Source organism: Eleutherodactylus coqui, chromosome 1 (genome assembly GCF_035609145.1).
Source record: "Eleutherodactylus coqui strain aEleCoq1 chromosome 1, aEleCoq1.hap1, whole genome shotgun sequence".
Taxonomy (NCBI): Eukaryota; Metazoa; Chordata; class Amphibia; order Anura; family Eleutherodactylidae; genus Eleutherodactylus; species Eleutherodactylus coqui.
The window spans coordinates 298,537,481-298,563,055 of record NC_089837.1 but is presented as its reverse complement, the minus strand read 5'-3'; the positions used below and the strand labels follow the sequence as shown (position 1 = coordinate 298,563,055).

At 40.9% G+C, this 25,575-nt stretch overlaps 1 protein-coding gene across 1 annotated transcript in view; it reads left to right on the top strand.

Annotated features, from left to right (window-relative positions):
* The window catches only part of LOC136573161 (bone morphogenetic protein 8A-like), a 57,905-nt gene that overhangs the window by 20,469 nt on the left and 11,861 nt on the right, over positions 1-25,575 (top strand). The window contains exons 2-6 of the mRNA XM_066574398.1: positions 12,075-12,267; positions 12,386-12,534; positions 13,858-14,052; positions 15,957-16,036; positions 20,052-20,162. Coding sequence (XP_066430495.1) covers positions 12,075-12,267; positions 12,386-12,534; positions 13,858-14,052; positions 15,957-16,036; positions 20,052-20,162 — 728 coding nt within the window. The remainder of the gene's footprint in view (positions 1-12,074; positions 12,268-12,385; positions 12,535-13,857; positions 14,053-15,956; positions 16,037-20,051; positions 20,163-25,575) is intronic.

The following is a 25,575-nucleotide window of genomic DNA, read 5'->3' as shown; positions in this document are numbered from 1 at the left end:
GACCACACATAGAATATTGTGTACAGTTTTGGGCACCAGTACTCAAGAAGGACATATCACAGCTTGAGTGGGTACAAACACGGACAATTAAAGTAATGAATGGAATGGATGAACTACAATACCCAGAAAGGTTATCAAAATTGTGATTATTTAGTTTAGAAAAAATACGGCTGAGGAGTCACCTAATAACTATGTATAAATATATCAGGGAACAATACAGAGATTTCTACCATGATCTGTTTATACCCAGGACTGTGACGGTAACAAGGGGGCGCCCTTTACATCTAGAGGAAAGAAGCTTTCTACACCAACACAGAAGGGGGTTCTTTACTGTAAGAGCAGTGAGACTATGAAACTCTCTGCCTGAGGACGTGGTGATGGCAAACTCAATAAAAGAGTTCAAGAGGGGCCTGGATGCCTTTCTTGGCCGTTACATTACTATATTTTTTATTTTTTTTGGAACAATAATTAAATGTTATAATCATTAATTATTTCAGAATCGGAACTCATAGGACTGTGCGGTGTCTGAAAGAAACTCGTCACGCAGGCGCAATAACCACTTGGAAAGGGGGTAACGTGAGAGATACAAAAAATTCTCGCACAGGCGCAGTGGAGGGGTCAGAACGCCAGCGGTCACCATGTTATGGGTGAGGGGTATATAGGATCCCAGCTTTGGCTCCATGCATGTACCGTGTTTCCCCGAAAATAAGATAGTGTCTTATATTAATTTTTGTTCCAAAAGGTTTAACTTTTTTACATGTATAGCTGCCTGGACACTATTTAAATTGACTTTTTAAATTAACTGTTAGCAGGGCTTAATTTTGGAGTAGGGCTTATATTTCAAGCATCCTCAAAAAGCCTGAAAAATCATTTTGCATCCTCAAAAATTCTGGAAAATCATGCTATGTCTTATTTTCAGGGTATGTCTTATTTTCAGGGAAACAGGGTAGCAGTTACTTGTAGGAACATCTAAAGAGGTAAATGAGAGGTAATTAACAACTGATATTATACATCTGTGTTTTAAAGATTGTCATTGGATATGTTTCAGCATTGTGAGCATTTGTATAAATGTGAATACACTATGAGTATACGTTTACCTTGACAAAGACTAATACAGTCGAAACGCTGCTGATTTTAAATGTGGAGGAATAAAATGGACTTTTAATATTTTGCACCATACTTGCTGCAACTTCTCTTTCTTGATATATTGGACTGTGTATATGGAAGCACTGGCCCCGACTTCCTAGTGGCGTTTCAAGAGAATATAGGAGCCTCGTCAAAGGAATCTTGCTTGGTTTAAAGAGTGTATTGCTGACAATACTAAATGGAAACGTTAGCACTAGTCATCCAGGGAGAGAGATCTCCGCGGTTTACTCTATCTTGGTAGCTGGGGGGGACTTTGCTCCTGACCCACAAGATGTACCCATCAACAGCTGAATTACAAACTTGTCACAAGGTGGTATCACACTCCGGCACGTTTGGCTAGGTTTCAACCAGGCGTATCTGACTTATGTTGGAGATGCTTAGGAGGGAGAGGTATGTTCACACACATTTGGTGGTCATGCCCACAAATCTCTGGACTTTGGAAGGAGATCGAGACTCTATACAACACCTTGAATCGGGGCTCTCTGTCATTCTCTCCCAAAATTGCTATGTTATCAATCCTGCTGGGGCCCATTGGCACCAGCAAGAGGAATAGTCTAAGATTTTTTCTCCTTGCCATGAGAATGGGGATTCATCGATTCTGGAGATCTCAGATTCCCCCGTCACATTTGAATTGGGTGTTGGCGCTGATGAAATCGGCCGCATGGAACAGCTAAGGGCTAGGGATGATGACAAATACTTGATTTATCACTCCACTTGAGAGGCATGGTTGGAGTTTCACAAGTCGGCAGAGTTTGAACAGTGGCTGGCGAACTGGGTCTTACCTAGCATGTCTAGGGTAATGTGCTTATACTGGTTGAGGCTCTTTCTTTTTCTTTCTTTCTTTCTTTCTTTCTTTCTTTCTTTCTTTCTTTCTTTCTTTCTTTCTTTCTTTCTTTTCCCTTTCTCTTCTCTTGCTCTTTTATTCGTACCTTTCTTCATTACTCTATCACTCTTTTCTTCTTCGTAGGAGATCCCCATCAGGGATCGCTTTTTGGAGGTGAAATAGTTTACAAATGTTTATGAGGATAGTTATCAAGAGTTTTTTATTTATATTATTATTAGAGATGAGCGAGCATACTCTTTAAGGATAAATACTCGAGCGAGTATTGTCCTTTTCGAGTACCTGCTCGCTCGTGAGAAAAGATTCGGGTGCCGGCAGGGGTGAGCTCTGTGTTGCAGGAGTGAGCAGGAGGGAGCAGGGGAGAGAGAAGAGATCTTCCCCCTGATACCCACCGCTCTCCCCCGCTGGCACCCGTCTCTTTTCTCACAAGCGGGCAGGTACTCGAAAAGGACAATACTCGCTCAAGTATTTGTCCTTAACGAGTATGCTCGCTCATCTCTAATTATTTTTTTTTTCAGCTTGTCTGGAACCATGTTGGTTATAAATACAATAACAGACTTAGAGATGTGAGGAAATATCACCCAACTTTATTTTGCCTTATTCCATGAACGGCTTTATTATTAAGGGAAAAGTTATTGGACATTCGTACACTGCATAGATATTGAAGGTCCAATTGTGATCGGATTTTGAAATTAAAGCTAATTATTCTGTTTGTACTTAAAAACTCTAATAAAAATATTTTGACAGAAAAACAAATTTGAGCACATGGCTTCATAATGTAACATCATGTCTGACCAGTATGAAATGGAGACAACAAGGACTAGAAAGGGGACAAAGAGATGAGATACACATCAGAGCAGCAGACAAGAAAGGGACAGGACCTATGTCTGATGTTAAAGTAACCAACCTGCCTAATAAGCAGTACACCTACCCTGAAAAAGGTGATCTCGCAAAATAAACCCAGAATGAGCTGAGGTTCACATCAATAAATTACAGATCCTAATAAATATTTTCCCACAAAACTATATATTAATAAGCTTAACTCCTCCTGATTAATGATATGTAGCTTGGAGATTGGATTGTTTTTTCATTATGGCAGGTTACCTTTAATTAAAAATCACCCTACAATCAACTACAGCTACTATGTAGATGTATATCGTTGTAGTAACTACAATAGGTTGTAGGTTAAAAAAAATGTTGGTTTATTGTACTCTAGTGGCCAATATGTTGAACTACACCAACTGCAATATGTCGTATGTTAACAGACCAATGCAAAACCGTCAAATTTCCTCTCTTTCTATAGGATGAATCAAGATGATGGGGGCAAAATGGGAATGTTTTTTGTTTCTTTTGTAAAGTTTGATAGATTTGACATACAGTTACTACAATGATATGTTCTATTGGTGACAGAACAAAGATTGTGTAGTCTGACACTATAGTTATATTGTTATCCATTTGTTCACTACTTCTTACTACAGTTGCAATCAAAATGATTCAACCTCCATTGCAAATTAGGTTAATTTGCCAATGTTACAAACTTTCAGCTATTTAAAAAAATTGTCAAACAAGAACAACTTTAAAAAGCTAAACACAATTAATATAACAAGTGGTTTCTCCAAATTCAAAAGCCAAATGCGACTCTTAATGACTACTGCAGTGTCAAAATTATTCAACCCCCTAAATAGAATGCCTGATAAGAACAAACATTTCTAAATCAAGTGTTGTCTCAAGCACACCTGATGCAACTAATCAAGGGACACCACTTGTGCTTGAGATAAAAGACATCAAATACCTGGACTGTCTAGGGTTTTGTTGACTGTGACATTTGATTGCATGTTATAAATATAGATAAGACAAGAGAGTTGTCCAAAACGTTAAGGCTGGGTTCTCACAGGGCGGATTCTTGGCGGAAATCTCGCGGTTTGGGCGCAGCGAAAAACTGCTAGATTTCTGCTGCCGGGAGAACCGCTACTGCCAAACCCGCGGCGGCTTTGAAGCGGCCCGGCCGCTCGCTCTTCCGCTGCGGCCGGCGCTCCCATAGAGGAGAGCGTGGGCACAGTAGAAAAAAATGGACATGCTGCGGTCGGCAGATCCGCGCCGCAGCGGCGGCTTCTGCCGGCTTAGCCGCAGCGGATTTGCCGTCCCGTGTGGACCAGATTTCTTAGAAATCTCGTCCACATGGCTGGCTAATCCCGGGATTAGCAGCCGCATGCGGATTTGCCGCGGCGAAATTCCGCACGGAATTTCCGCGGTAAATCCGACCATGTGAACCCAGCCTTAGCAAAGTGATCAGTCATGTACAAACACAGAAAAGAATACAACAAGATAACAAAGGCACTACATGTTCCTAGAGATACCCTGTTGGAAGCATAGTTCACATGTTCCAAGTTAAAAACACTGGTGATAGCTTCCTCTTTCTGTCACATACAGTTTCTGGATGTGGCAGAAAGAGGAAGCTATCACTAGCTGCCATCAGATTACTGAGGAGGAGGGTGGTCAAAAATCCTTAAATTACTGCAAAAGACCTGCAGGAAGATTTGGTTGCAGGAGCCACTTAGGTTTCCGTTTGCACATTAAAGAGAACCTGTCACCACCTATAAGCAGCAGAAACTAAGTGGGTCTGGCCCAGGTATTTTGGGCATGTGCTTTTTAGACTTACCATGCTCCTTGTTCCAGCACTGTCACCCATGGAAGTCAGCGTGTGGACAGTGCAGTGGACCCATTTCTGCAGGCTGTGTATGCTCACTCCTATAAAAAACAATGGGGGTGCATGTGCACAACCTGCAGATAGTCCACTGCACAGTCTGTATACAGACTTTCGCAAATGACAGCGCAGGAGTGGGAAGCCGGGTAAATATAAAAAGCACTTTCCTGGACTCCTTGGCACGTGCCATATGAGCGCCATAGCTTAGTTTATGACACTCATAGGTGCTGACAGGTTTCCTTTAAACGGGTTTTCCAGGAATTTATCTGAGGATAGGTCATCAATAGTTGTTTGGCGGGGTCCACCATGCGTAATCTACTGATCCTCAGGCTTGTTCTCAGTGCAGCCAAGCCAGATGTCTGTTTTTGGGGACTTCGTGGGCAGACAGTGCAGGAATGGGGCACCGAGTGAGTATGAAACACAGCACTCCAGATTCCCTGTTCCCTCACCTCTGAGCCCCATAACTTAGTTTATGAGGCTCCAAAGTGATGACAAATTCCCTTTAAAGATATGTCAAGTGATGTTAAAAAAAAATACTTTCTCAAATTTTACTTAAGGAGAAGAAAAGTTTCCCATTTTGATAGATGAGTCCACAGCACTTTCAAGAACATTATTATTTATGTGAAATGCTGTATAGGAGATAGCCAAGAAATTGAATGGAAGACAAAAGGGCAGAATCAATGCACTCCTAAAATATTTTAATTCTTATAGAATATCAAAGCAATATTTGAAATAAAGAAGCCTTGCAGGCTTTGCATCTGAAGTGTCATGCTGGGGAAAGAATCTGGAGTTGTGGAATTGCTGGAGGAAAATGTGAATCACAATTCAATCATAATCTGGTATTGTTTAAATCACAGATTATAATTTGCAGTTCATGACACTATTGTAAAAATGAATGCAATAAAACATTTTAAGACTTATTTAAATCCTATACATTGTGGGTGACCGAGAGTACTGCAAAGGCTGGGAGTAAGAGAAGCGACAAAAGTGATTATAATTGTTTTTTATTCTTATATATATAAGGCACTATTACAGAGCAGAGGCCTATGAGGGGCATTGTAACCAAATGGGGACCTATAAGGGGCATTATTACTCAGTGGGGGCAATGAGGGGTATTATTACTCAGTGAGAGCCTAAGAGTTGCATTATTACTGAGTTGGGACATTGGGAGACATTAATGCCAAGTGGGGGGACGTAAGGGGGACATTTTTGCCAAGTGGGGTACATAAGGGATGAGTATTACCGAGTGGGGGCATAAGAGAGGCATTATTACTGAATGCAGGCCTTGAGGGGCATTATTATAAAGAAGGCAATGTTACCAAGTGTGGCATTGTTACTGCTGAGGGGCACTAAAAGTGGCACTTGTTGTATAGGGCCTACAGGGATGCTGTGCGCGTCACCATGGGTGGAAGTAATAGTATCTGCAGCACAATGGATGGGGGGATAATGTAAAAGTTTGGAAAACAAAGCCAGGCGGCTGAACATATAGGGGTTAAATATGTCTGTATCAAATTCTGCATAAACAAATTATAAAGAGGAGAAGTGATCATTGCCAGATGGAAAAGAAAAGTGAATGACTCCAGTCAGAGGGGATATCACCTGTGATCACTAGTTATGATGGTAGTATAATCACTTATATAATGGAATAGAAAGCATTACAGCCTCTTCCTGACATGTGCCATGCATGTACTGTGCGTGTTGGGTGTCATTGTATGAAGTGGGCTCCGGAGCTGAGCCTGCTCAATACACATGGGTGTTGGCACTCCCTGACAGCCGACACCCGCAAAAGCCACAATTGGAGATAACTCCAATTGTGGTTGTTAACTTTTTAAATGCTGCTGTCAATTCTGACATGGGAATTTAAATATCCTGCTCAGCATTCAGATGTCCTGAACCTCCCACCCCCCATGATGACATTGAGGGGTGCTATCTGGGTATTATAACAGCCGGGGGCATTCTGAAGGCCCCTAGGGCTGCCATGAATGATTGATTAATATATAGCTATGGCATGTCTTAAGCCCCATTTACACTCAAAGATGAATGCTCAAAATTCGTTCAAAAGATAGGATGGTTGAGTGATCATTTTGCATAAGCTGCTACTGGGCACTAATGCCCATTAGCAGCTTATTACCTTCATTTGCATGTAAATGAGCCTCCCTGAGCTGTATGCAGAGAACAGCAGGTGGTCTGTTATCTGCATAAATCCTCTTTGTTCTGCTGTGGGACTGCAGCTGAATACAAAGTTATCAGTGCTCCCTTAGAGAATCACAGCATGTGGTCCCTGCTATCAGCTCCCTGGCCAAAGAATGGATTTTAAACTTAACTTAAAAAATCACCGTTCCAACAAAATGAAACGATAGTAGCATTTACACACAACGATTATCGCTCAAAAGGCATTGTTTGAGCACATTTTGAGCAATAATCATGTGAATGTGGCTTAAGTTGAAGGCTGGTCTGAATACAATACAATGCAATACAATGGTATTGAAGTTTACTGTTTAAGGGAGCGAATAATTGTAAGTTCTAGTCGCCTATGAGGACATAACTTCCTTTTTACTGGATCATCCCAAAATATATTAAATTGTTATCATGGCAAATTGTAGAACTTTCATGAAGTTTAAGAAAAGGGCATATTTGTACTTCCACTGCAGAAGTAGTCTGCTACGTCAGAGACTCAGCGCCTTCCTAGACAAGCAAGGCAGAAAGCTATCTATGTTGGCTGCTCAGCCGTGAACTGGGGATCACTATGCAGAGAATCAGCTGTGGGGAGAGTGACTGAACTCATTAGGTTTATTGCTATTCACTTTGAACACCATTTGCATCATAGTATGTAAGTAAATGTCATAACTGCATTTAAGTGGAAAACATTGTACATTCTTATGACCTTTGCAGTGAATATGGAATTTAATGGTAAGACGAGCTCTTCGAAGAATTCTAGAAGATGACTGGCATAAAAAGAAATTGACTACCACACTGATGAATTGTGTTTAAAACTACCCTCAGAACCTCAGTAAAACACATGCTTTACTTGATACACAGTGCAAATGCATTAAACGAGACCTGGCTGTGTCACCTCTAACCGGCATACGCAATGTGCCTCGTTAACGAGGATTAGGCCTTCTGCCTGACACCCATAAACTAAACACAGCTCATACCAGAACTTCAGGCTTATCGCCCCACCGGCTTTGTCACTGCGTGTCCTAATGCAGACTGAGAGCATTCAGGGAAGGACTTATCTGTCTCTTGAAGAGCTTCCCACCCTAATTACCTCATGAGGCAGCTGAAACCCAGAGAAAAACCCTTTCCCCACTGAACATATTCCTGCCAGTTGACCTCTTGTGGGGTAAAGATGCCACTTAAGGGTCTGTTTATACCAAACGATTTCTTGTTTTATTGAGCAAACGATATCCAAGTTCCTTTGGGCAGCCGGTTTATACAGGCAGATGCATTGTTGGGTCGTTCAAACGAGAAATTGTTCAGTCGTTCATATTCACTGTATAAGTGAGAACGACTGAACGATCGGTATTTACGCTGAATGATTAGTGAACGAGCCAACCATTATTTTTATTCCTGCATAAAATGAACGAAAAGCGATTTATTGTTCGTCGTCTGAGCGTTGGCTGCGTTTATGCTATTATTGTTCATTTTTTCTTGCTTGAACGATAATTGTTCCATGTAAAAGGGCCTTCAGCAGCCACACTGCCATAATATGAGCTCTGAGAATGAGCACTGATACTGAAGTCTATAATATCGACCTTGTATTCATTTAGGTGATAGAGAGCTGTAAATGATAGAAAAGGGAGGACTCATAGAAACTAGCAATACCTGCTCTACATAATGTGATCAACACCTTAACTGCCTTAATTCACTATTGTCATTACTAGCTGATATTCTTGTACATTTTCTGGAGAATCCTTGTAATCTATTAAACTGTGCTGGAGGAAGGGAATTCGTTGAGGCCCACGGTGTCTTCCTAACCACCCAAGGCTTGAGTTAGGAAATGGCCCTCAGGGCTTCGGATATTTCTCCTGTGAATGGATGGTAAATGACTCTTACAAAGATTATTAAAATGGTGGGATTAGCCTTTCAAACCTTTCCACACACTGAGGAAACCATATAAAATGTGTATGACTTTCAAAAGCCTTTATAATTACTAATACATTGCTTCTTGTTGCCATACACCATTACCTTGACTATTCATTTCCTCCAGTCTTGTTTCTTCTGTGAGACGTAGCACAGTTTAATGAATGCCATATGTGTTACCATGTATTCATGTTCATACCGCTGTGTGATATTCTAGAGTAGTACTTCAGGACCAACAATATGTACTTCCTGGCCTTCCTGTCAGTCCAATGTTTCTAATAAAGAGGTCAGGTCAATGATATGATAAAATAACACATTCTATGGTGTATCTGTATCCAGGCCTGTGAGAGTAAAAAATGATGCTGTCAGTCACTGCAAGATAAAAGTGTTATGCCATCTGGAGACCACTTTCTTTCTACTTTCCATCGCCCCTAATTTCTAATACATTAAAAAAAATGAATCAAATAATGTTTGAACATAGGCTCTGCTTAGAAATCTTTACAGAAGTCAGCAGGGAGAGGCGAGTATATATCAGTTAGTTATGTTACAGCATGGAGAACAGGTTTTTACTATAAAAATAAACTTGGACAACCCATTTAATGTCCATCATTCCATTTTGTCCTCCACAAATTTATGCTGCTTAATTTCTGTATAGCAGAGAGTTTTTTTCTTCCTGTCTTGGTAGCTTATATAATTCTGGATGTAGGAAGCCACCATTATGTGGATTTCACTGTATCCCCTTCAGGATCTTTGTATTTTGGTCCTTTAGGACTAAGCATTTTTGTTGGTTTTTTTATTGTTGCATCCCAAAAACCATGATTTTTTTTTTTACCAAGGATGTAGCTGTATGAGGGTTTTTTTATGGAATAAGTTAGATTTTCTAGTGGCACCATTATGAGGAACATTTTTTTTTTTGATTCTTTATTTATAAGTTTTCCATTTTTCAAAAAAAACAAGGTAAATTGCTGTTAAGTGATGCAAAGAAATTGACAACCTGCAACCCAAACAGTAGCAAAAATTCCCCAACTGGATTAAGACAAAATGCTAAACCTTAAAGCACGTACAATAAACCCCTGGAGGTGGGGCCATTTAGGTACTACCTATGTAGTATTGTAAATGTCAACTGCAATTATGCTTGATCCCGAATTTCCCACGACTGTGAAGAGGAAAGAAGACCCTCATTGAAGGTCAATCCCCGACCCACGCCTCCCCAAACCTCTTCCCATAGTTATCCGCACCCACCCCCTGTACCCTCTCTATTCCTGTATTCTCTTGATAGAGAAAAATAACCTCCTATTTTAAACCGCCAACTGTGGCGTATTAGTAGAACAGCATAAGATGGGGGGAAAGCAAAATCTCAAAAGAGGAGGAATGGAAAGGAGGAAGAGTATATCATCATGCATTGTCTTGCATTTGTTCCCGTATTATGTGGCAAGGGCTTTGCGTAGCACAGCATCACTTTTTGAACAGGACTAAGAGCCTGATTCAGCTCTCCTGTGATTTTATGAGTTGTAATTGTTACGGAATTCCAAAGAATCCTGGAATTAGATCCAATAAAACTACGTTTTCCAAAATTCATCTTGTGTGGGTACATATTACTCAGTGATTAATTTTCTTAACTCTTTATAAGTGGAAAAAAAGGCAATTCTGACATTCTTTTATTTCCATTTTAAATTTTGGGTCATTTACATAAATACCGAATTTTTCGCTCTATAAGACACACTTTTTTTTCCCTACAAAGCTGGAAGGGGGGAAAAGTCACTGTATTCTATAGAGCGAATGTGCTGAAATTTGTCGCAATCGTCATTTGTTCGCACGATCGCGACGAATTTCGCCCATGCGTACTGCTGATTGGTGGAGAGCGCTGGTGGGAATTGATGCTGCTTCCCTGCCTCCAAACGGCAACTTCCCTTTCTCCTGCCATACACAAGCGCTGCTGTGACACGGAGCTCCGATTTTTCAGACCTCTGCTGCTTCTTCTGCTCTGTCGCCTGGTACTATCCCCTGCACTGTCTCTTGGTGATTTCAAAATATTTTTTCCCTATTTCTCCCCTCTAAAACGGGGGTGCATCCTATAGTCTGGTTCATCTAATAGAGTGAAAAATACGGTAATATGTTACCTTTATTCTATGTGGTAGTACAAGTACAGCTATAACAAATTTATATTTTATTTTATGTTTTGTTACTTTTGCACAAGTATGCAATGTAAATGGAGGAGCTATTTAAAAAATGCCCAAAATTCCTAAATGGTCAAGGCAATATTTTTGTTCCACCCCCCTGAATTAAAAGAGTATTCTCACAATTGACATTTATCACCTATCCACTGTGGATAAGTGATAAAAGTCCATTCTTTATTAAAGAATTTTACATGTTTAAAGGGTTTGTCAAACTTAATTTTTTCCTTTAAAAAGGTTCCCCCACGCGCAAAGATAATAAGCAAATCTATACTCAACGCAATTGCGTCACAGCAGCTCATGTGTCACCAGCTTCTGGTCTCTCTTGTAGCGCTGCGTTTACAGGCTACAGCAGCCTGTTTACGGGATGTAGCAGGCTATTGTAGCCAATCACAGACCTCAACGCTCGAACTATGATCCTTCGGTTAATTTCCCACCTCTGGTTATAGAACCTACGAAGAGAAGTTCACCACACAACTTCTCACCACCCATCAAAGAATGTAGAAAAGGCAGTCTGGTCTCACCTCCCTGTCTACAGTGGCCTTGTAGCAGCCACATGGTCTGCATTTATGGTATGTATGTTCTCTGACCTTATTCACATTGTGTTTTTTAGATGCAGATTCTAATGCCGATTGCACGCTGAAATCTAAATTATATTTCGCATCATTTTTACCTTGTCATTGAATTCCATTAAAATCCATGCTTGGGGAAATGTGTGCTATATGAACTACAGCGCAGATTTTGCTTCACTTGGATTTTAATATGCCCATCACAAAAAAAATTGACATGCCAGTTCTGGACATGGAAGCCACATCGTGTGGCCACACATGGATTTGTACCATTAAATGAGGCTAAATCCATGGCAGGCTCAGTCTCAGATTTCTGTCATAGTTTATTGTGGCAGATTTGTGTTGGAAATTCAGATGTAGATCAGCCACTTTAAGTGCCGTGTGAATGAGATCTATTAGGCTATCTACAGTATCATCAGCACATTATTCCTTTCATTCATTGGATTCAACTGTCCTGTAATTTACTGTATTTGGTATTTGGGAGGCACAGCTGCCTTAACTAATAGTCACATTAGGCTAACAATAAGATAAGAAAACTATACTTTGTATATTTACAGTTGAAAATGACCGCGATATCTTCCATCAGAAGCCATACTGGAAAGAGTTTAAGTTTGACATGACCCAAATTCCAACTGGAGAGTCTGTGACAGCAGCTGAGTTTCGACTTTTCAAAACTCGCAGTTTTTCACGGCAGTTAAACAGGACCCTTCACATCAGCATCTATGAGATACACCGAGAGCATACGAGTCGGTATGTGGCTTTACCTTACTGATAACAATAAACTGCACTAGACTGTAGAGCCAAGCTTTTTGTAGACTAATAAAATGCTGTACATGCAATAACGTAATAACATCTCTTTCTTTTATAGACAGTCTGAATTAACTTTGCTGGACCACGAGAGTATACAAGCTGGGGATGAAGGGTGGTTGGTCTTTGATGTAACAGCTGCCAGTAACCACTGGTTGCTTAACTCAAAATATAATTCAGGGCTGCGTCTCTATGTGGAGAATGATGACGGTGAGGTTAAACCCTAAGAATGACTGTCCTAAGTGAAAATTGCATGTTGTCCTTCTTTACACATGTAGAGATGGGTTAATGTCATCTTGACATTTATTTTGCACAGTTTATAGAAATACCTTCTACTCTTCTAGACCTAATTTACTTTCTATAGCTTAAGTTTATTTGTAACCTGGCTTGGACCATTGGGATTCTGAGGCTTGTCAAACCCATATATAGCTCCATGGAATATCTTAAAATACGTTTATCACCATAGTTCATTTGTTACCGCCTGCCTCACAGAAGTCCAACTCTTAATTATTCCCTCTGGTAATTCTGGATCCTGAAGATCTTACGCCCATTTTTTAATTAAAATAGAGTTGTTTTCCATCCTCCACCCTTCCCTAAATCTGCTATTAGAGATGAGTGAGCATACTCGCTAAGGGCAATTGCTCGATCGAGCATTGCCCTTAGCGAGTACCTGCCTGCTCGGGAGCAAAGATTCGGCTGCCAGCGGGGAGCAGCGAGGAACGGAGGGGAGATCTCTCTCTCCCTCTCTCCCCCCCGCTCTCCCCTGCTCATGGCGGCAACTCACCTGTCACCCGAACTGGCAGCCGAACCTTTTCTTCCGAGCGGGAAGATACTCGCTAAGGACAATGCTCGATCGAGCAATTGTCCTTAGCGAGTATGCTCGCTCATCTCTATCTGGTATACAAATTTGAGATCGAGTGCTTATAGGAATAATTTTTAATGAAGATATCAATTTGTTAAATTATTGCTTCCTTGGATACGTCCACTAGTCTTTCCCGCAGAAAATTGCGCACTTGTGTGAATGGTAGAAAGTGGGATGCAGGTAAAATTTATATTCTTCAGACAATTCTGTAAAAGTCTTGTATCTAGTGTTTTCTTGGTGTAGAAGGTGATGAACTTTCATGATCCCTTTATTCTGCCACAATCCAAACTTTTTGTTCTCCCTCCACTCCTTAAATTCTGGGTGTTGCCATAAGTCCATGTGTTTGGAGATGCTAACCGGCAGTCCGTATGCCTTATAGGCTATCTTCCAGGCTGCTATGGTGTCTTTTACCATATAGAGTGTTTACATTCTATTGGAAGCTTAGTGTAACTTGTATGTAGGAGGGCATTTAGACTCCATGGGTTAAACAGCTCCGCTTCTAGGTCGGTATTTGAATTGTCATTGGAGCCCCGTAGCCAGTCCATCAGTCTTCTGTTTTAAGGCATACTGTTTTCAGTTGTATAAACTGAGACATTTCAGGAAAAATGCTTTTCTACCTTTTAGAGCACATAACATATAACATTCTATAATGATGTGTATTAATGTAACAGGACAGAGCATTGATCCAAGCTTGGCAGGCATCTTAGGAAGACGGGCACCTCGTTCGAAACAGCCGTTCATGGTGACATTTTTTCGAGCAAGTAAAAATCAGATCAGATCAACAAGAGCAATTAAACAGCTCAAAAAAAGGCAACAGAAGAAACACAGTGATCTTCCACATCCCAATAAACTACCTGGTGTATTTGGTAAGGCTTGTATGGAAGAAATTAATTGTGTTGTATATGTGCATTGTGCCTGTTTTGTGTGTTAATATAAAAATTGAATATAGGTAAAATATAGCATTGGGAATTGTATACTTAAAAATTCATTCTAGATACATAAATACTTTCATTGAAACACAGGAGTGGTTCATGGTGTAAAACTGCTTTAAAGGGAATCTCTCATTATATGTTATGGTGCTTATGGTTTAGATGATAGGGAGTCTTGCGAGCTGTCTCATACTCACCCTGTCCGCCATTCCTGTATGTCCCCCAGCAAAGGCAGTGCGTCCACATTCCCATTCATCTCTGAGAGGTGCATGCACACAGCCTTCCAAAAAGAGTCAAGCTTCTGTGCATGTGCTGACATTGCCAGGGAGCACTAAAGGAATAGGGGAACAAGGTGAGTTTGAAAAGAGGCTCCCCAGACTCCTCATCATCTAAACAATAGGCACCATAGCTTAGTTTATGGTGCTTATAGTTGGTGACAGGTTCACTTTAAGGGCTCACCCCCTAATCGTGCACATGTCACCATGTATTTTTCATGCTGGTAATATGTGGTGTTAGGGCAGATTAAGACAAGCGTGGTTTTATCCCCTTATGCGGCTGTGACAATCACAGCCATATAATGGGACAAAACCAAACCACTGATCTCTATGGGATTTGAATGGTTTTTGTTTTCACCGCCTCTTTTCCCGGACATGATTTGTATGGCTGGGAAAAGATAGGACCTGCCCTATCTTTCCCGCATGTAGTTAAGATCAGGCAGCACCTATTTTCCCTCCTCTTTTTTCAAACTCCTACACTCTGGCGTGGAGTTTGAACTGCCGAAAAAGGATAAGATATCTCCCTTACTCAGACACAGCTACGCTCCATGCTGCTGAGCATAGTTGTGCTTACGGAAGTGTGAATCCTCCAATAAAAGACCATTGATTTTTATTGGGGAATTCACACTTGCGTTTTTTTCATGCGCGTATTACGCGTATTACCTCCTTCTCAGCTGATCACATTGGCGGTTATTCTTAAGAATTTTCACACATATGATATGAGCAGCTAATAGGTTGCTTTTAGAGGATTGGGTTAATGATTCCATTAGTTCACAATTAATATTAGATTGAGAAATTAGCGTGGATTGGAATTGGACACACTGGTGCCAGGAGTTCTATAAGAGCTTTATAATGACCACCTTGCTTATATTATATTAATTGTAGGGCAGTAAGGGATCCATATGGGATTCTTGAACATGGACCTTCTTCCCACTATGTGTGCTACTGTGTTTACAAGACTGGGGTCCAGAGGAACGCTCATCGAATATTGTCAGTGAAACAACTTCCTGCTTATAACCTGCTTATGTGATAACCTCCATCCTTACTCCAGCTCTATATTGTTATTTTCTATAAACATTTGTATTGTGGGAAATAGTTTTCAGATGGTTTGTAGATTTCCCTAACCAAAGCAGCATGAATATTGTGCATCATAAACTCTGGCAAAGGCTAGATAAATAACACAGAAGTCCTTACATTCAGTGTTGGATGTGTGTGGCTGTAAATGTTTTTGAATATATCATTTTATTTATGAAGCACCCTTCAGTATGATATCCATTGAGCTTTTCAGTGTTGTATTTTTATGCTACTTCCGCTACTCTTTTCTGTATGCTGTTTTTAGATTTAACATGGTAACTACTAGAAGTTTCCCATACAATTTGGAGCCCAAGTCAAAGTCATGGCCAGCTTTGATGTGGGTGTTTGTTGTTCACAGCGATGTCTTTATATGCAGCATAGTGTATGGGCATCTGTGCATACACACAACTCCACATTTCCCAGCACTTATGGACATATACTGGGTAATTTAAGTCTTATACTAATGAATTAAATTGTGATATTTTGCTTTAGATCATGTACATGTTCCTGATGGCAGGCAAGTGTGCAAAAGGCACGAGTTGTACGTCAGCTTTCGGGATTTAGGTTGGCTGGTAAGTATCCGTTACTGTTATGGTCTTATTTACTTACGGCCGTTTTGCCCCATTTTTTTTACTGATATTATTTTATTTTTACAAAAATGCTACATAATTCATACCTCAAACCCTCCTTATTCATCTGTACATGTATATTCAATATAGTGCAGCCAGAAATATTGTGTCTTACTTGCAGATTGCCGATGTGAAAGTATTGAATTCTATTTTATGCAGTACAAATCACAGTGGTATGAAGTATCTATATTTTTTATAGGTTGAGGCCGTCACAGATATAGAGTTAAAAAGAATAAATTTTATTAGTAATTAATTTAAAAAGTCAAAGCCTACCAACAAAAAAACAGTCACATAGAACATATAGTGACAGGGCAAACAGTTAACATAAAAAGGGAGGATCTTATGGGGGGTAAGGGAGGGGGGAGTATATCTACAGTTCCCGTGTAGCCCTCCAGGGGTCCTCAGGAGTCACTTATATAAGATGGTTCACTATCAAGGTAAGTATTTAGTACTTGAGCTGTTATGATTCGCATCCCCTTGAGATGGCGATTGTTTTTTAGTGCGAACCAGACAGCCCTTTTATTTATAAGGACTCGTATGATTTTTAGTATGGTATTCAAATCAGTGTCGTTTGGTGTATTGTTTACACTGTATCATTTCGTGCATTGTTTACACTGTATTCATATTATTTTTGACTCTCATTTGTTTTTGCTCTACGCGTTTCCCTATCGGGATAGCCGATAGTTCGTCAGGAGCTGGGCAACAATACGCCCCTAGAGAAGTAGGAGAGAGTTTTCTATCAGAAATGATCACCAAAACGATGGCTAAAATGTGCCTGTCACTTTTCAATAAAGAGATTCCTAGATTCCTCAAAATTGCCTCATTTATAAATTGCGCTTGGATTCTATCTGTAGAGTGAATCCTACGTATGCTTGAAACCTATAAGGTCCAGAAAGCTATTCAACTGGATCCTATTGCCTCGCAACTGAATGCCGTATTCGCATTAGATAGTGTAACTCTAAGATAGAGTAAAGTAACTGTGCATCGTGTATTATACACTGCGACGATGCATGTGCAAAATAGCCAGAATTTTGTCCACCTCCAATCGTGTCTCAAGATCCTTGGTGATTTTCGTAGGGTTAACACCAAGAGACCTTGGCTCTTGGAAAAATGACTGTCAGGTTAAACACCTATTAGCCCAGCACAATGATAGCATGCAGGATATACAGCCCCACTTCAGGCTAAGACCTACTAGTAACTGCCACAATGGCAAAAAGCATTTTAAACTGGCTATAAGGCTTGCATTCAGTAAGGTAGAATTAGCTGTAATAGCTTATAGAGCGAGACAGAAGGTATAGAGCATGCCTACAGCTCACCATCAGAGCTGCAGGTGCTGCTGGAGATCACTCCTGGCACTCCTCTTGCCCTGCTCTATACCTTCTGTCTCGCTCTATAAGCTATTACAGCTAATTCTGCCTTACTGAATGCAAGCCTTATAGCCAGTTTAAAATGCTTTTTGCCATTGTGGCAGTTACTAGTAGGTCTTAGCCTGAAGTGGGGCTGTATATCCTGCATGCTATCATTGTGCTGGGCTAATAGGTGTTTAACCTGACAGTCATTTTTCCAAGAGCCAAGGTCTCTTGGTGTTAACCCTACGAAAATCACCAAGGATCTTGAGACACGATTGGAGGTGGACAAAATTCTGGCTATTTTGCACATGCATCGTCGCAGTGTATAATACACGATGCACAGTTACTTTACTCTATCTTAGAGTTACACTATCTAATGCGAATACGGCATTCAGTTGCGAGGCAATAGGATCCAGTTGAATAGCTTTCTGGACCTTATAGGTTTCAAGCATACGTAGGATTCACTCTACAGATAGAATCCAAGCGCAATTTATAAATGAGGCAATTTTGAGGAATCTAGGAATCTCTTTATTGAAAAGTGACAGGCACATTTTAGCCATCGTTTTGGTGATCATTTCTGATAGAAAACTCTCTCCTACTTCTCTAGGGGCGTATTGTTGCCCAGCTCCTGACGAACTATCGGCTATCCCGATAGGGAAACGCGTAGAGCAAAAACAAATGAGAGTCAAAAATAATATGAATACAGTGTAAACAATGCACGAAATGATACAGTGTAAACAATACACCAAACGACACTGATTTGAATACCATACTAAAAATCATACGAGTCCTTATAAATAAAAGGGCTGTCTGGTTCGCACTAAAAAACAATCGCCATCTCAAGGGGATGCGAATCATAACAGCTCAAGTACTAAATACTTACCTTGATAGTGAACCATCTTATATAAGTGACTCCTGAGGACCTCTGGAGGGCTACACGGGAACTGTAGATATACTCCCCCCTCCCTTACCCCCCATAAGATCCTCCCTTTTTATGTTAACTGTTTGTCCTGTCACTATATTTTCTATGTGACTGTTTTTTTGTTGGTAGGCTTTGACTTTTTAAATTAATTACTAATAAAATTTATTCTTTTTAACTCTATATCTGTGACGGCTATTTTATGCAGTAGTGTCATGTACATAATATTTGTGCCGTGTGCATAGCAAGAAATATGTGAGTAAGGGTGACTACCCACTACAGTTTTTTTTCACTGAGAAATTCGCAGCAATTTTTTTTTCTGCAGGGGTCTATGGGACTTGTAATGTTAAAATCGCGATCGCGCAAAATTGCGATTTCACGGTAAATTGCGATTTTGCGCAATCACGATTTTAACATTACAAGTCCCATAGACCCCTGCAGAAAAAAAAACCCTGCGAATTTCGCAGTGAAAAAAAAATGTAGTGGGTAGTCACCCTAAGGGTGCGTTCACACGAACGTATATTGGCTTGGTTTTCACGCTGAGCCGATATACGTCCTCCTCGTGTGCAGGGGGGGGGAGGATGGAAGAGCCAGGGCAGGAACTGAGGCTCCCGCCCCCTCTCTGCCTCCTCTCCGCCCCTCTGCACTATTTGCAATGAGAGGAGGCGGGACGGGGGTAGGGCTAAGGTCCGCGAATTAGCCCCACCCCCGTCCCGCCTCTCCCCATTGCAAATAGTGCAGAGGGGCGGAGAGGAGGCAGAGAGGGGGCGGTAGCTCAGTTCCTGCTCCTGGGCTCTTCCATCCTCCCCCCCTGCACACGAGGAGGACGTATATCGGCTCGGCGTGAAAACCGAGCCGATATACGTTCGTGTGAATGTACCCTTAGGCTGCATTCCCACGAATGTATATCGGCTCGGTTTTCATGCCGAGCCGATATACGTCATCCTCCTCTGCAGGGGGGAGGATGGAAAAGCCAGGAGCAGGAACTGAGCTCCCGCCCCCTCTCTGCCTCCTCTCCGCCCCTCTGCACTATTTGCAATGGGGAGAGGCGGAATGGGGGCGGGGCTAATTCTCTGAACTTAGCCCCGCCCCCATCCCACCTCCTTTCATTGAAACAATCGTCTAATAAGGTGGTCCCATTGGTTCATGTTTTTGAGCTTCTCTCTTGGCTATATACCATATATACTTAAGTGTAAGCCAAGTTTTTCAGCACAAAAAAATTTTTTTATACTCACGTGAGGTAAAAAAGAAAAAAAAAATGGTACCAGCCAATCACAGCCAACGCTCGATCATTCACAGCCATTCAATGAATTACATCACTGAATGGCGTTGATTGGTTTATTGAGCGCCCGGTGTGATTGGCTGAGCCAGGGAGATGACAGCGGGGAGAAGTCTGAAGCAGCTTGCCGCGCCGCTGGGGAGAGCATCATTCCGGGGACACAGACGCATGCTGGGAGGTGAGTATTGCGTTGTTTTTTTTTTTACCTAGTATATACTCGAGTATAGTTAGGCTTATACTCAAGTCAATAAGTTTTAACAGTTTTTTGTGGTAAAACTTATTGACTTGGCTTATACTCGGGTAGGCTAATACTTGAGTATATACGGTAATACAAAAGTAAATAAAAATTGGGAACTATTGATCATTGTACTGTGCAATTTCACTGAGCTATCTATGTTTTCATTTCAATAGGACTGGGTAATAGCTCCACAGGGGTACTCAGCATTTTACTGCGAAGGAGAATGTTCATTTCCACTTGATTCCTGTATGAATGCCACCAATCATGCCATCTTACAATCACTAGTAAGTGATGCTCCTCAATATCAATCTTATTGTTCATTAACTTTTGTTGTTTTTTTTTAATTTTTAGTAATTGAAATTAAAAGGCAGCTGCTTCCAGTTCGTCCACGTAAAATATTTTTTTTTAGGGAAAATGAGTTTCTAGGAAGTAAAGAAATTAGGTTATTATGAATTAGCCAGGAATGCGCCACGCAGAAGGTAGATTGAGGAACTGAACTTACAACAGGAAAGCAAAAAGGACCCAGTTTCAATAATTCTGACTACTTAATGAAAATGCTGAGAGACAAGATAATGAATATAGATCATCAGATGTAGGACTTTTTCACACTGGCATATGCAGTTTTGGTGCGTGAAATACACAGCGTTTTCATGTATTGAAATTGTGTGTATTTTGTTGCTCTTGTGTTTTTTTGCATGCGTATTCACTGCATTTTATACGCGCCTGTCTTCATGCTCAGTTAAGGGCATGTTTTAGTCCCATTATGCGGTCGTGAAAATCATGACCGCATAACGGGATGAAACAAAACCATTGATTTCAATGGTTACATTTCCACTATGGGGATTCCCGCGCATTAATACTACTCATAAGAATAGATAGGATTAACTATATGTGGGAAAGGTTGGGCAAGCCCTATGTGCCTGAATAATAAGGCAGGACCTATCTTCCTACTTTTTTTTTTTTCAAACCTGCATGCTATTGCGTGGATTTTGAATACTCTAAAAAAAACCAAACCTTGTTCATGTGCTCATACGCTCTGTAGCAGGGAGCGTATTAGCTGATGTGCCAATGTGTTTTTGCCTTTAATACACATATATCATATGTATTCACTCTGTTTTTAAGCGATCCCGTAGACTTAAATAGACCAATTTTGGTTTGTAGTAAAGACCAAAATAGGGGACGCTGCAATTTTCTTTCATGGGCGTGAAATACATGTGATAAATGCATGTCTGAATACCCCAATGCAAATCAATAGGGTATATGCTGTCCATATTATATGCGTAAAAAATATGCGCTTAATATGGTCCGCCAGTACGCCCATATAAATGAGCCCTAAGTAGTATAATGCTATGTTACTGCAGGTGGTACATGGCCACTAGGAAGTCAAAGCAGAACCACTACAGGGAATTGCCCAGCAATGCAATACATGGACAAGCTGAGACCCCTCTATGATATCTATTTGCTCTTCCAAAATATATGAAAAGGGTTTGTCTGCAGGACATAAACACTTTAAGGATGAGATGAACTTTGTCATCTGTGTAACAGGGAAACATGATATAGTCACATGCAATTTGATTTTATTGTAGGAGTCATTAGATTTTGGCACTGTAGGCCATGTACAGAACCAAAATCTGCTGTCACAGTCTTTAAATTAAAAGGGCACTAACTGTTCAGATAACTTCTGCTCATCTACCAGCTTGTGTTGGTCTCATAATTTCTGTAATAAACGTGCAATAAAAATGTTGCTGCTTTACCACTATAAATCACACTTGAAGTGGCTGCCAGTAGAGGTTTCCCTTCCAGCTTCTCTGCAGTCTACTCTCTACTCCTTAGGTACAGAGCTTCTATAGTAATAAGGACATGGGGACATTTCCATAGCAACAGGGGGAGGGCTATCTTCACAGACGACTCCCCTGCAACCTGAGGCTGCATTCCCACGAACGTATATCGGCTCGGTTTTCACGCCGAGCCGATATACGTCGTCCTCATGTGCAGGGGGGGAGGATGGAAGAGCCAGGAGCAGGAACTGATCTCCCGCCCCCTCTCCGCCTCCTCTCCGCCCCTATGCACTATTTGCAATGAAAAGAGGCAGGACGGGGCGGGGCCAAGGCCCGCGAATTAGCCCCACCCCGTTCTGTCTCTCCCCATTGCAAATAGTGCAGAGGAGGCAGAGAGGGGGTGGGAGCTCAGAGCACTGCTCCTGGCTCTTCCATCTCCCTCTGCATACGAGGACAACGTATGTCGGCTCGGCGTGAAAACCTAGCCGATATACGTTCGTCTGAATGCAGCCTTAGACTGCAGACTGACAGATCTACAAACACTGTGATAACGATCTCCACAGTCTGCCTCTCCTGCTGTTATAGCGTGTGGTTGTATGTCTCTGTGCACATATTACACATACACATTATAGTGGGTTTACAAACTATTTGGCCAGAATGTCTCTGAATGTCTTAATCATCCTGGGAAAGCAGAGGGGTGGGCATTTAGACATTGCCTCCCTGCTAATTGGACCAGAGACTGTGCAAATCAGCATGAGAAGTAAGGGCAAGGAAGTCAGGACAGTGAACTACTGACAGAATACTAGGCTTGCTACACGCTGCCCTCTTCCTTAAAGTGAATTGCAAACACCAGGACAACAGAAATATGTGGAAGACCACTCGCAAATCAGAACTTACAGACATGAAATGGGTGCAAACAGCAGCAAATGAGATGGTAAGGAGAACCTGGTGTAATTTAGAAAACTTGTTGAAAACACAGGTATGCTTTAAAAATCACTTTGCTGTTCTCAACAATCCCACTTCAGACAAATGTTCCTGTATTCATCTGTGCAGGGCAGATATCATTAGTATCAGATTTCGACAATTTCAGTCAAAGTCCATGGAGACGAGTAGCACTGTTTCTGGGGAAAAACAATCCTCGTTTTAGTTGTGTACCATGCTGTCAATAAATATAACAGTTCAGATTTGAAGCTGATACTGCATGTAGACTTTCATATGTATCTTAGAACATATGATAAGATAATGTATTTGTGAAAGTACTGGATGGATAATTTAGTTACTGTATATTACAATGACTGCATTTAACAATTTTTATATAAATCATCAGTGATTTCAAGTGGTTGCCCTACCCCGAAAACTAATTAAAATTGAGCGGACAATCATTGCAGATAACTTGTGAACGACCATAGTGTTTCCCTTTAGTAGCCATAGGGGAAATGTACAATTGCATTACTTGTCAACCATTCAGATCAGTCCACTCAATTGGGAGCTTCTGATGTTTTGCAGCCCTCTGCTCTTGCCCATGGAGGAAGCAGCCCCAATCATGCTCCTTCCCTTATGTCATACACATGTTCTAGAAGAACATATGGAAAAGGGTTATCCTAGTGAAACAACACCTTAATAAAATGAAAAAACAAAATGTACAAACTAATGTTTGCTTAGCGTGTAGAACATTTCCATTCTAACCCGGGCGATTTAGTTAAAAGGCTTTTGGTTCAGCTTTTGTATACTGATACATGGTGACAAGTTTTAACTACTGGGTTGTCCTGCCAAGTTTCTGAGCGAATTCTACTGATAAGAAATTCAGAGTCAGATTCTAACACATTCTGACAAGATTCAAACAAAATATCTAAACTCTGAAATACTGATGAATGGAACTTTTATATCAGATCACTAAGCCGAGATACATATGTTACTGATACTTCAGCGATGTCTAGACTCCCATGAAAATCTACACTGAGATAGTCAGGAATAAATGATACTGGGTATTAGTGATAAACCGTTTAACATTCTGTATCAGAATCATTCCCTTCATAACTTTTCTACAATATTAGTCTCACATTCTTCTTTCTCACCTGTTTCTACAATAAACTGCATGTATTTAACTAAGCAATGCAATTTAAAGGTCCACTATGTGTATTATTCTGCCGGTAATAGAAGAGGTATGGGTGGTATTCCCTACCATTGCTGTAAAAAGCATAGTAATATGTAGTATCTTCTGAAATCAGCTGTGGATGCACAGCTGATTTCGGGTTAATATCCACACTAATGTGAATTGGGATTCTGTTTTTTATGCGGAGATGCTGTGGATTTTGCCATGAAATTCTGCAGCATTTCCACTATGTATAAACAAAATCTTAGGCCCCCATCACACGAGTGCACCTTCCTTATTGACTTCTATGGCGAAATTTGGCACGCAAGTAAAGCATGCTGCTTTTTTTGCAGAACTGAAATATGCAAGAAAATATGCGCATGTGAATAAGCCCGTTGAAATCAATGAGTTCTATTCTCTGCGTATTGTGCACGCAAATTTTGCATTCGCTAATATGCCCATGTGAAGGGCACCTTACTCTTGTAAGTGAGTTAGAGGTAATGCTAGACAGCTTTTTTGTTAAATCTATTGCCTTGTTCCTTGCCTTGTTTGCCTAATGAGCACCATCCTTGGACTTCCTATATAAACCAGGCCATGGCAGTTTTTCCTTGGCCAGATTACTGTGCTTCTTGCCTCTAGTCTAGCTTATTACTGATGTGCTGCCTTACGCTACAAATTGTTGCCACTTACGTATGTACCAAACTTGGATTGCTAATAATCATGACCCTGGCCGATATTTCAAACTGTTGCTTGTTTTGTGTATTGAAAACCTGGACTATTAGGGATCTCTCACACAAGCGTTTTTTTTTTCTTGTGCACCGCAAGCATATCTCTGCGCAGTGCATTGCGTACTTGTTACCCACCAACAATCCTCATACACTATCTAAGAGTGTATGCACGCATCATACATGTCAAGATAGTACATGCTATGTTTTTTGTTGTGTCTTTGAGCTGCCTTTGAGGAGTGTTTCCCATTGTTTTCAATTATGCAATGTGTTTTACTGACCCATTGAAAACAATGGGCAATGCGTTGTAAGGCATGCAAAAAGCTAGGACCTGCAGCTCATGTACATGATTCTATTCCAAAGAATGGAGTTCATATTTGCGTGAGATTTGTGCGTGTCGCAATGCACAAGTCTCGTGCGCAATAAACGACCGTGTGAAACCGACCTTATAAATAGTCTTCTGGCATGATCTTCTAATCACATAACAACAACCAAATGTTTTCTGTAATGGCATGATGTTGTTCTGGATTATGATTTTCTCCAGCAGGCTTTGGGGTATTTTGCCGCTTCCGAATTATATCGTGTGCACACATCATCGACCAGAATCAGACACAAATGCTGGTCTAAAACCGGGAGAGTCTCTACAATGTGTAGAGGCTCAGGCTTTTTATTATAACACATGACAACCGCCCTTCAATGGGCGTGCAACAGATTACATCAGTAACATATAAGATTCTCATTTGTCGGATCATATAGAATCTCCCACCTCTCTGCCCACCCTCCCTCACGTCCGCCATAGTATGGACTTTGTCTTCTTTAGCATGCAGACAGCCTTAAGCAGTTTCTGTGTATGTGGCAACCCATTGTTTAACTAGCTTGTATGAGGAGTGGAAGGGGGCCTAGGTAAACACTCAGTATTAAACACAGGATATACACAACACTATGGCCCTTAACTCTTAGAGGTCTCTTGTGCAATCCCTATGTACTTAGCTAACATTAACATCAGACATCCTTCACCATCCCATTGTCTAGTAAATACTATGATTAGATTGTGTGTCGATCAAACTCCAGAGCTAAAAGTCATTACAACAGCAAAATACAT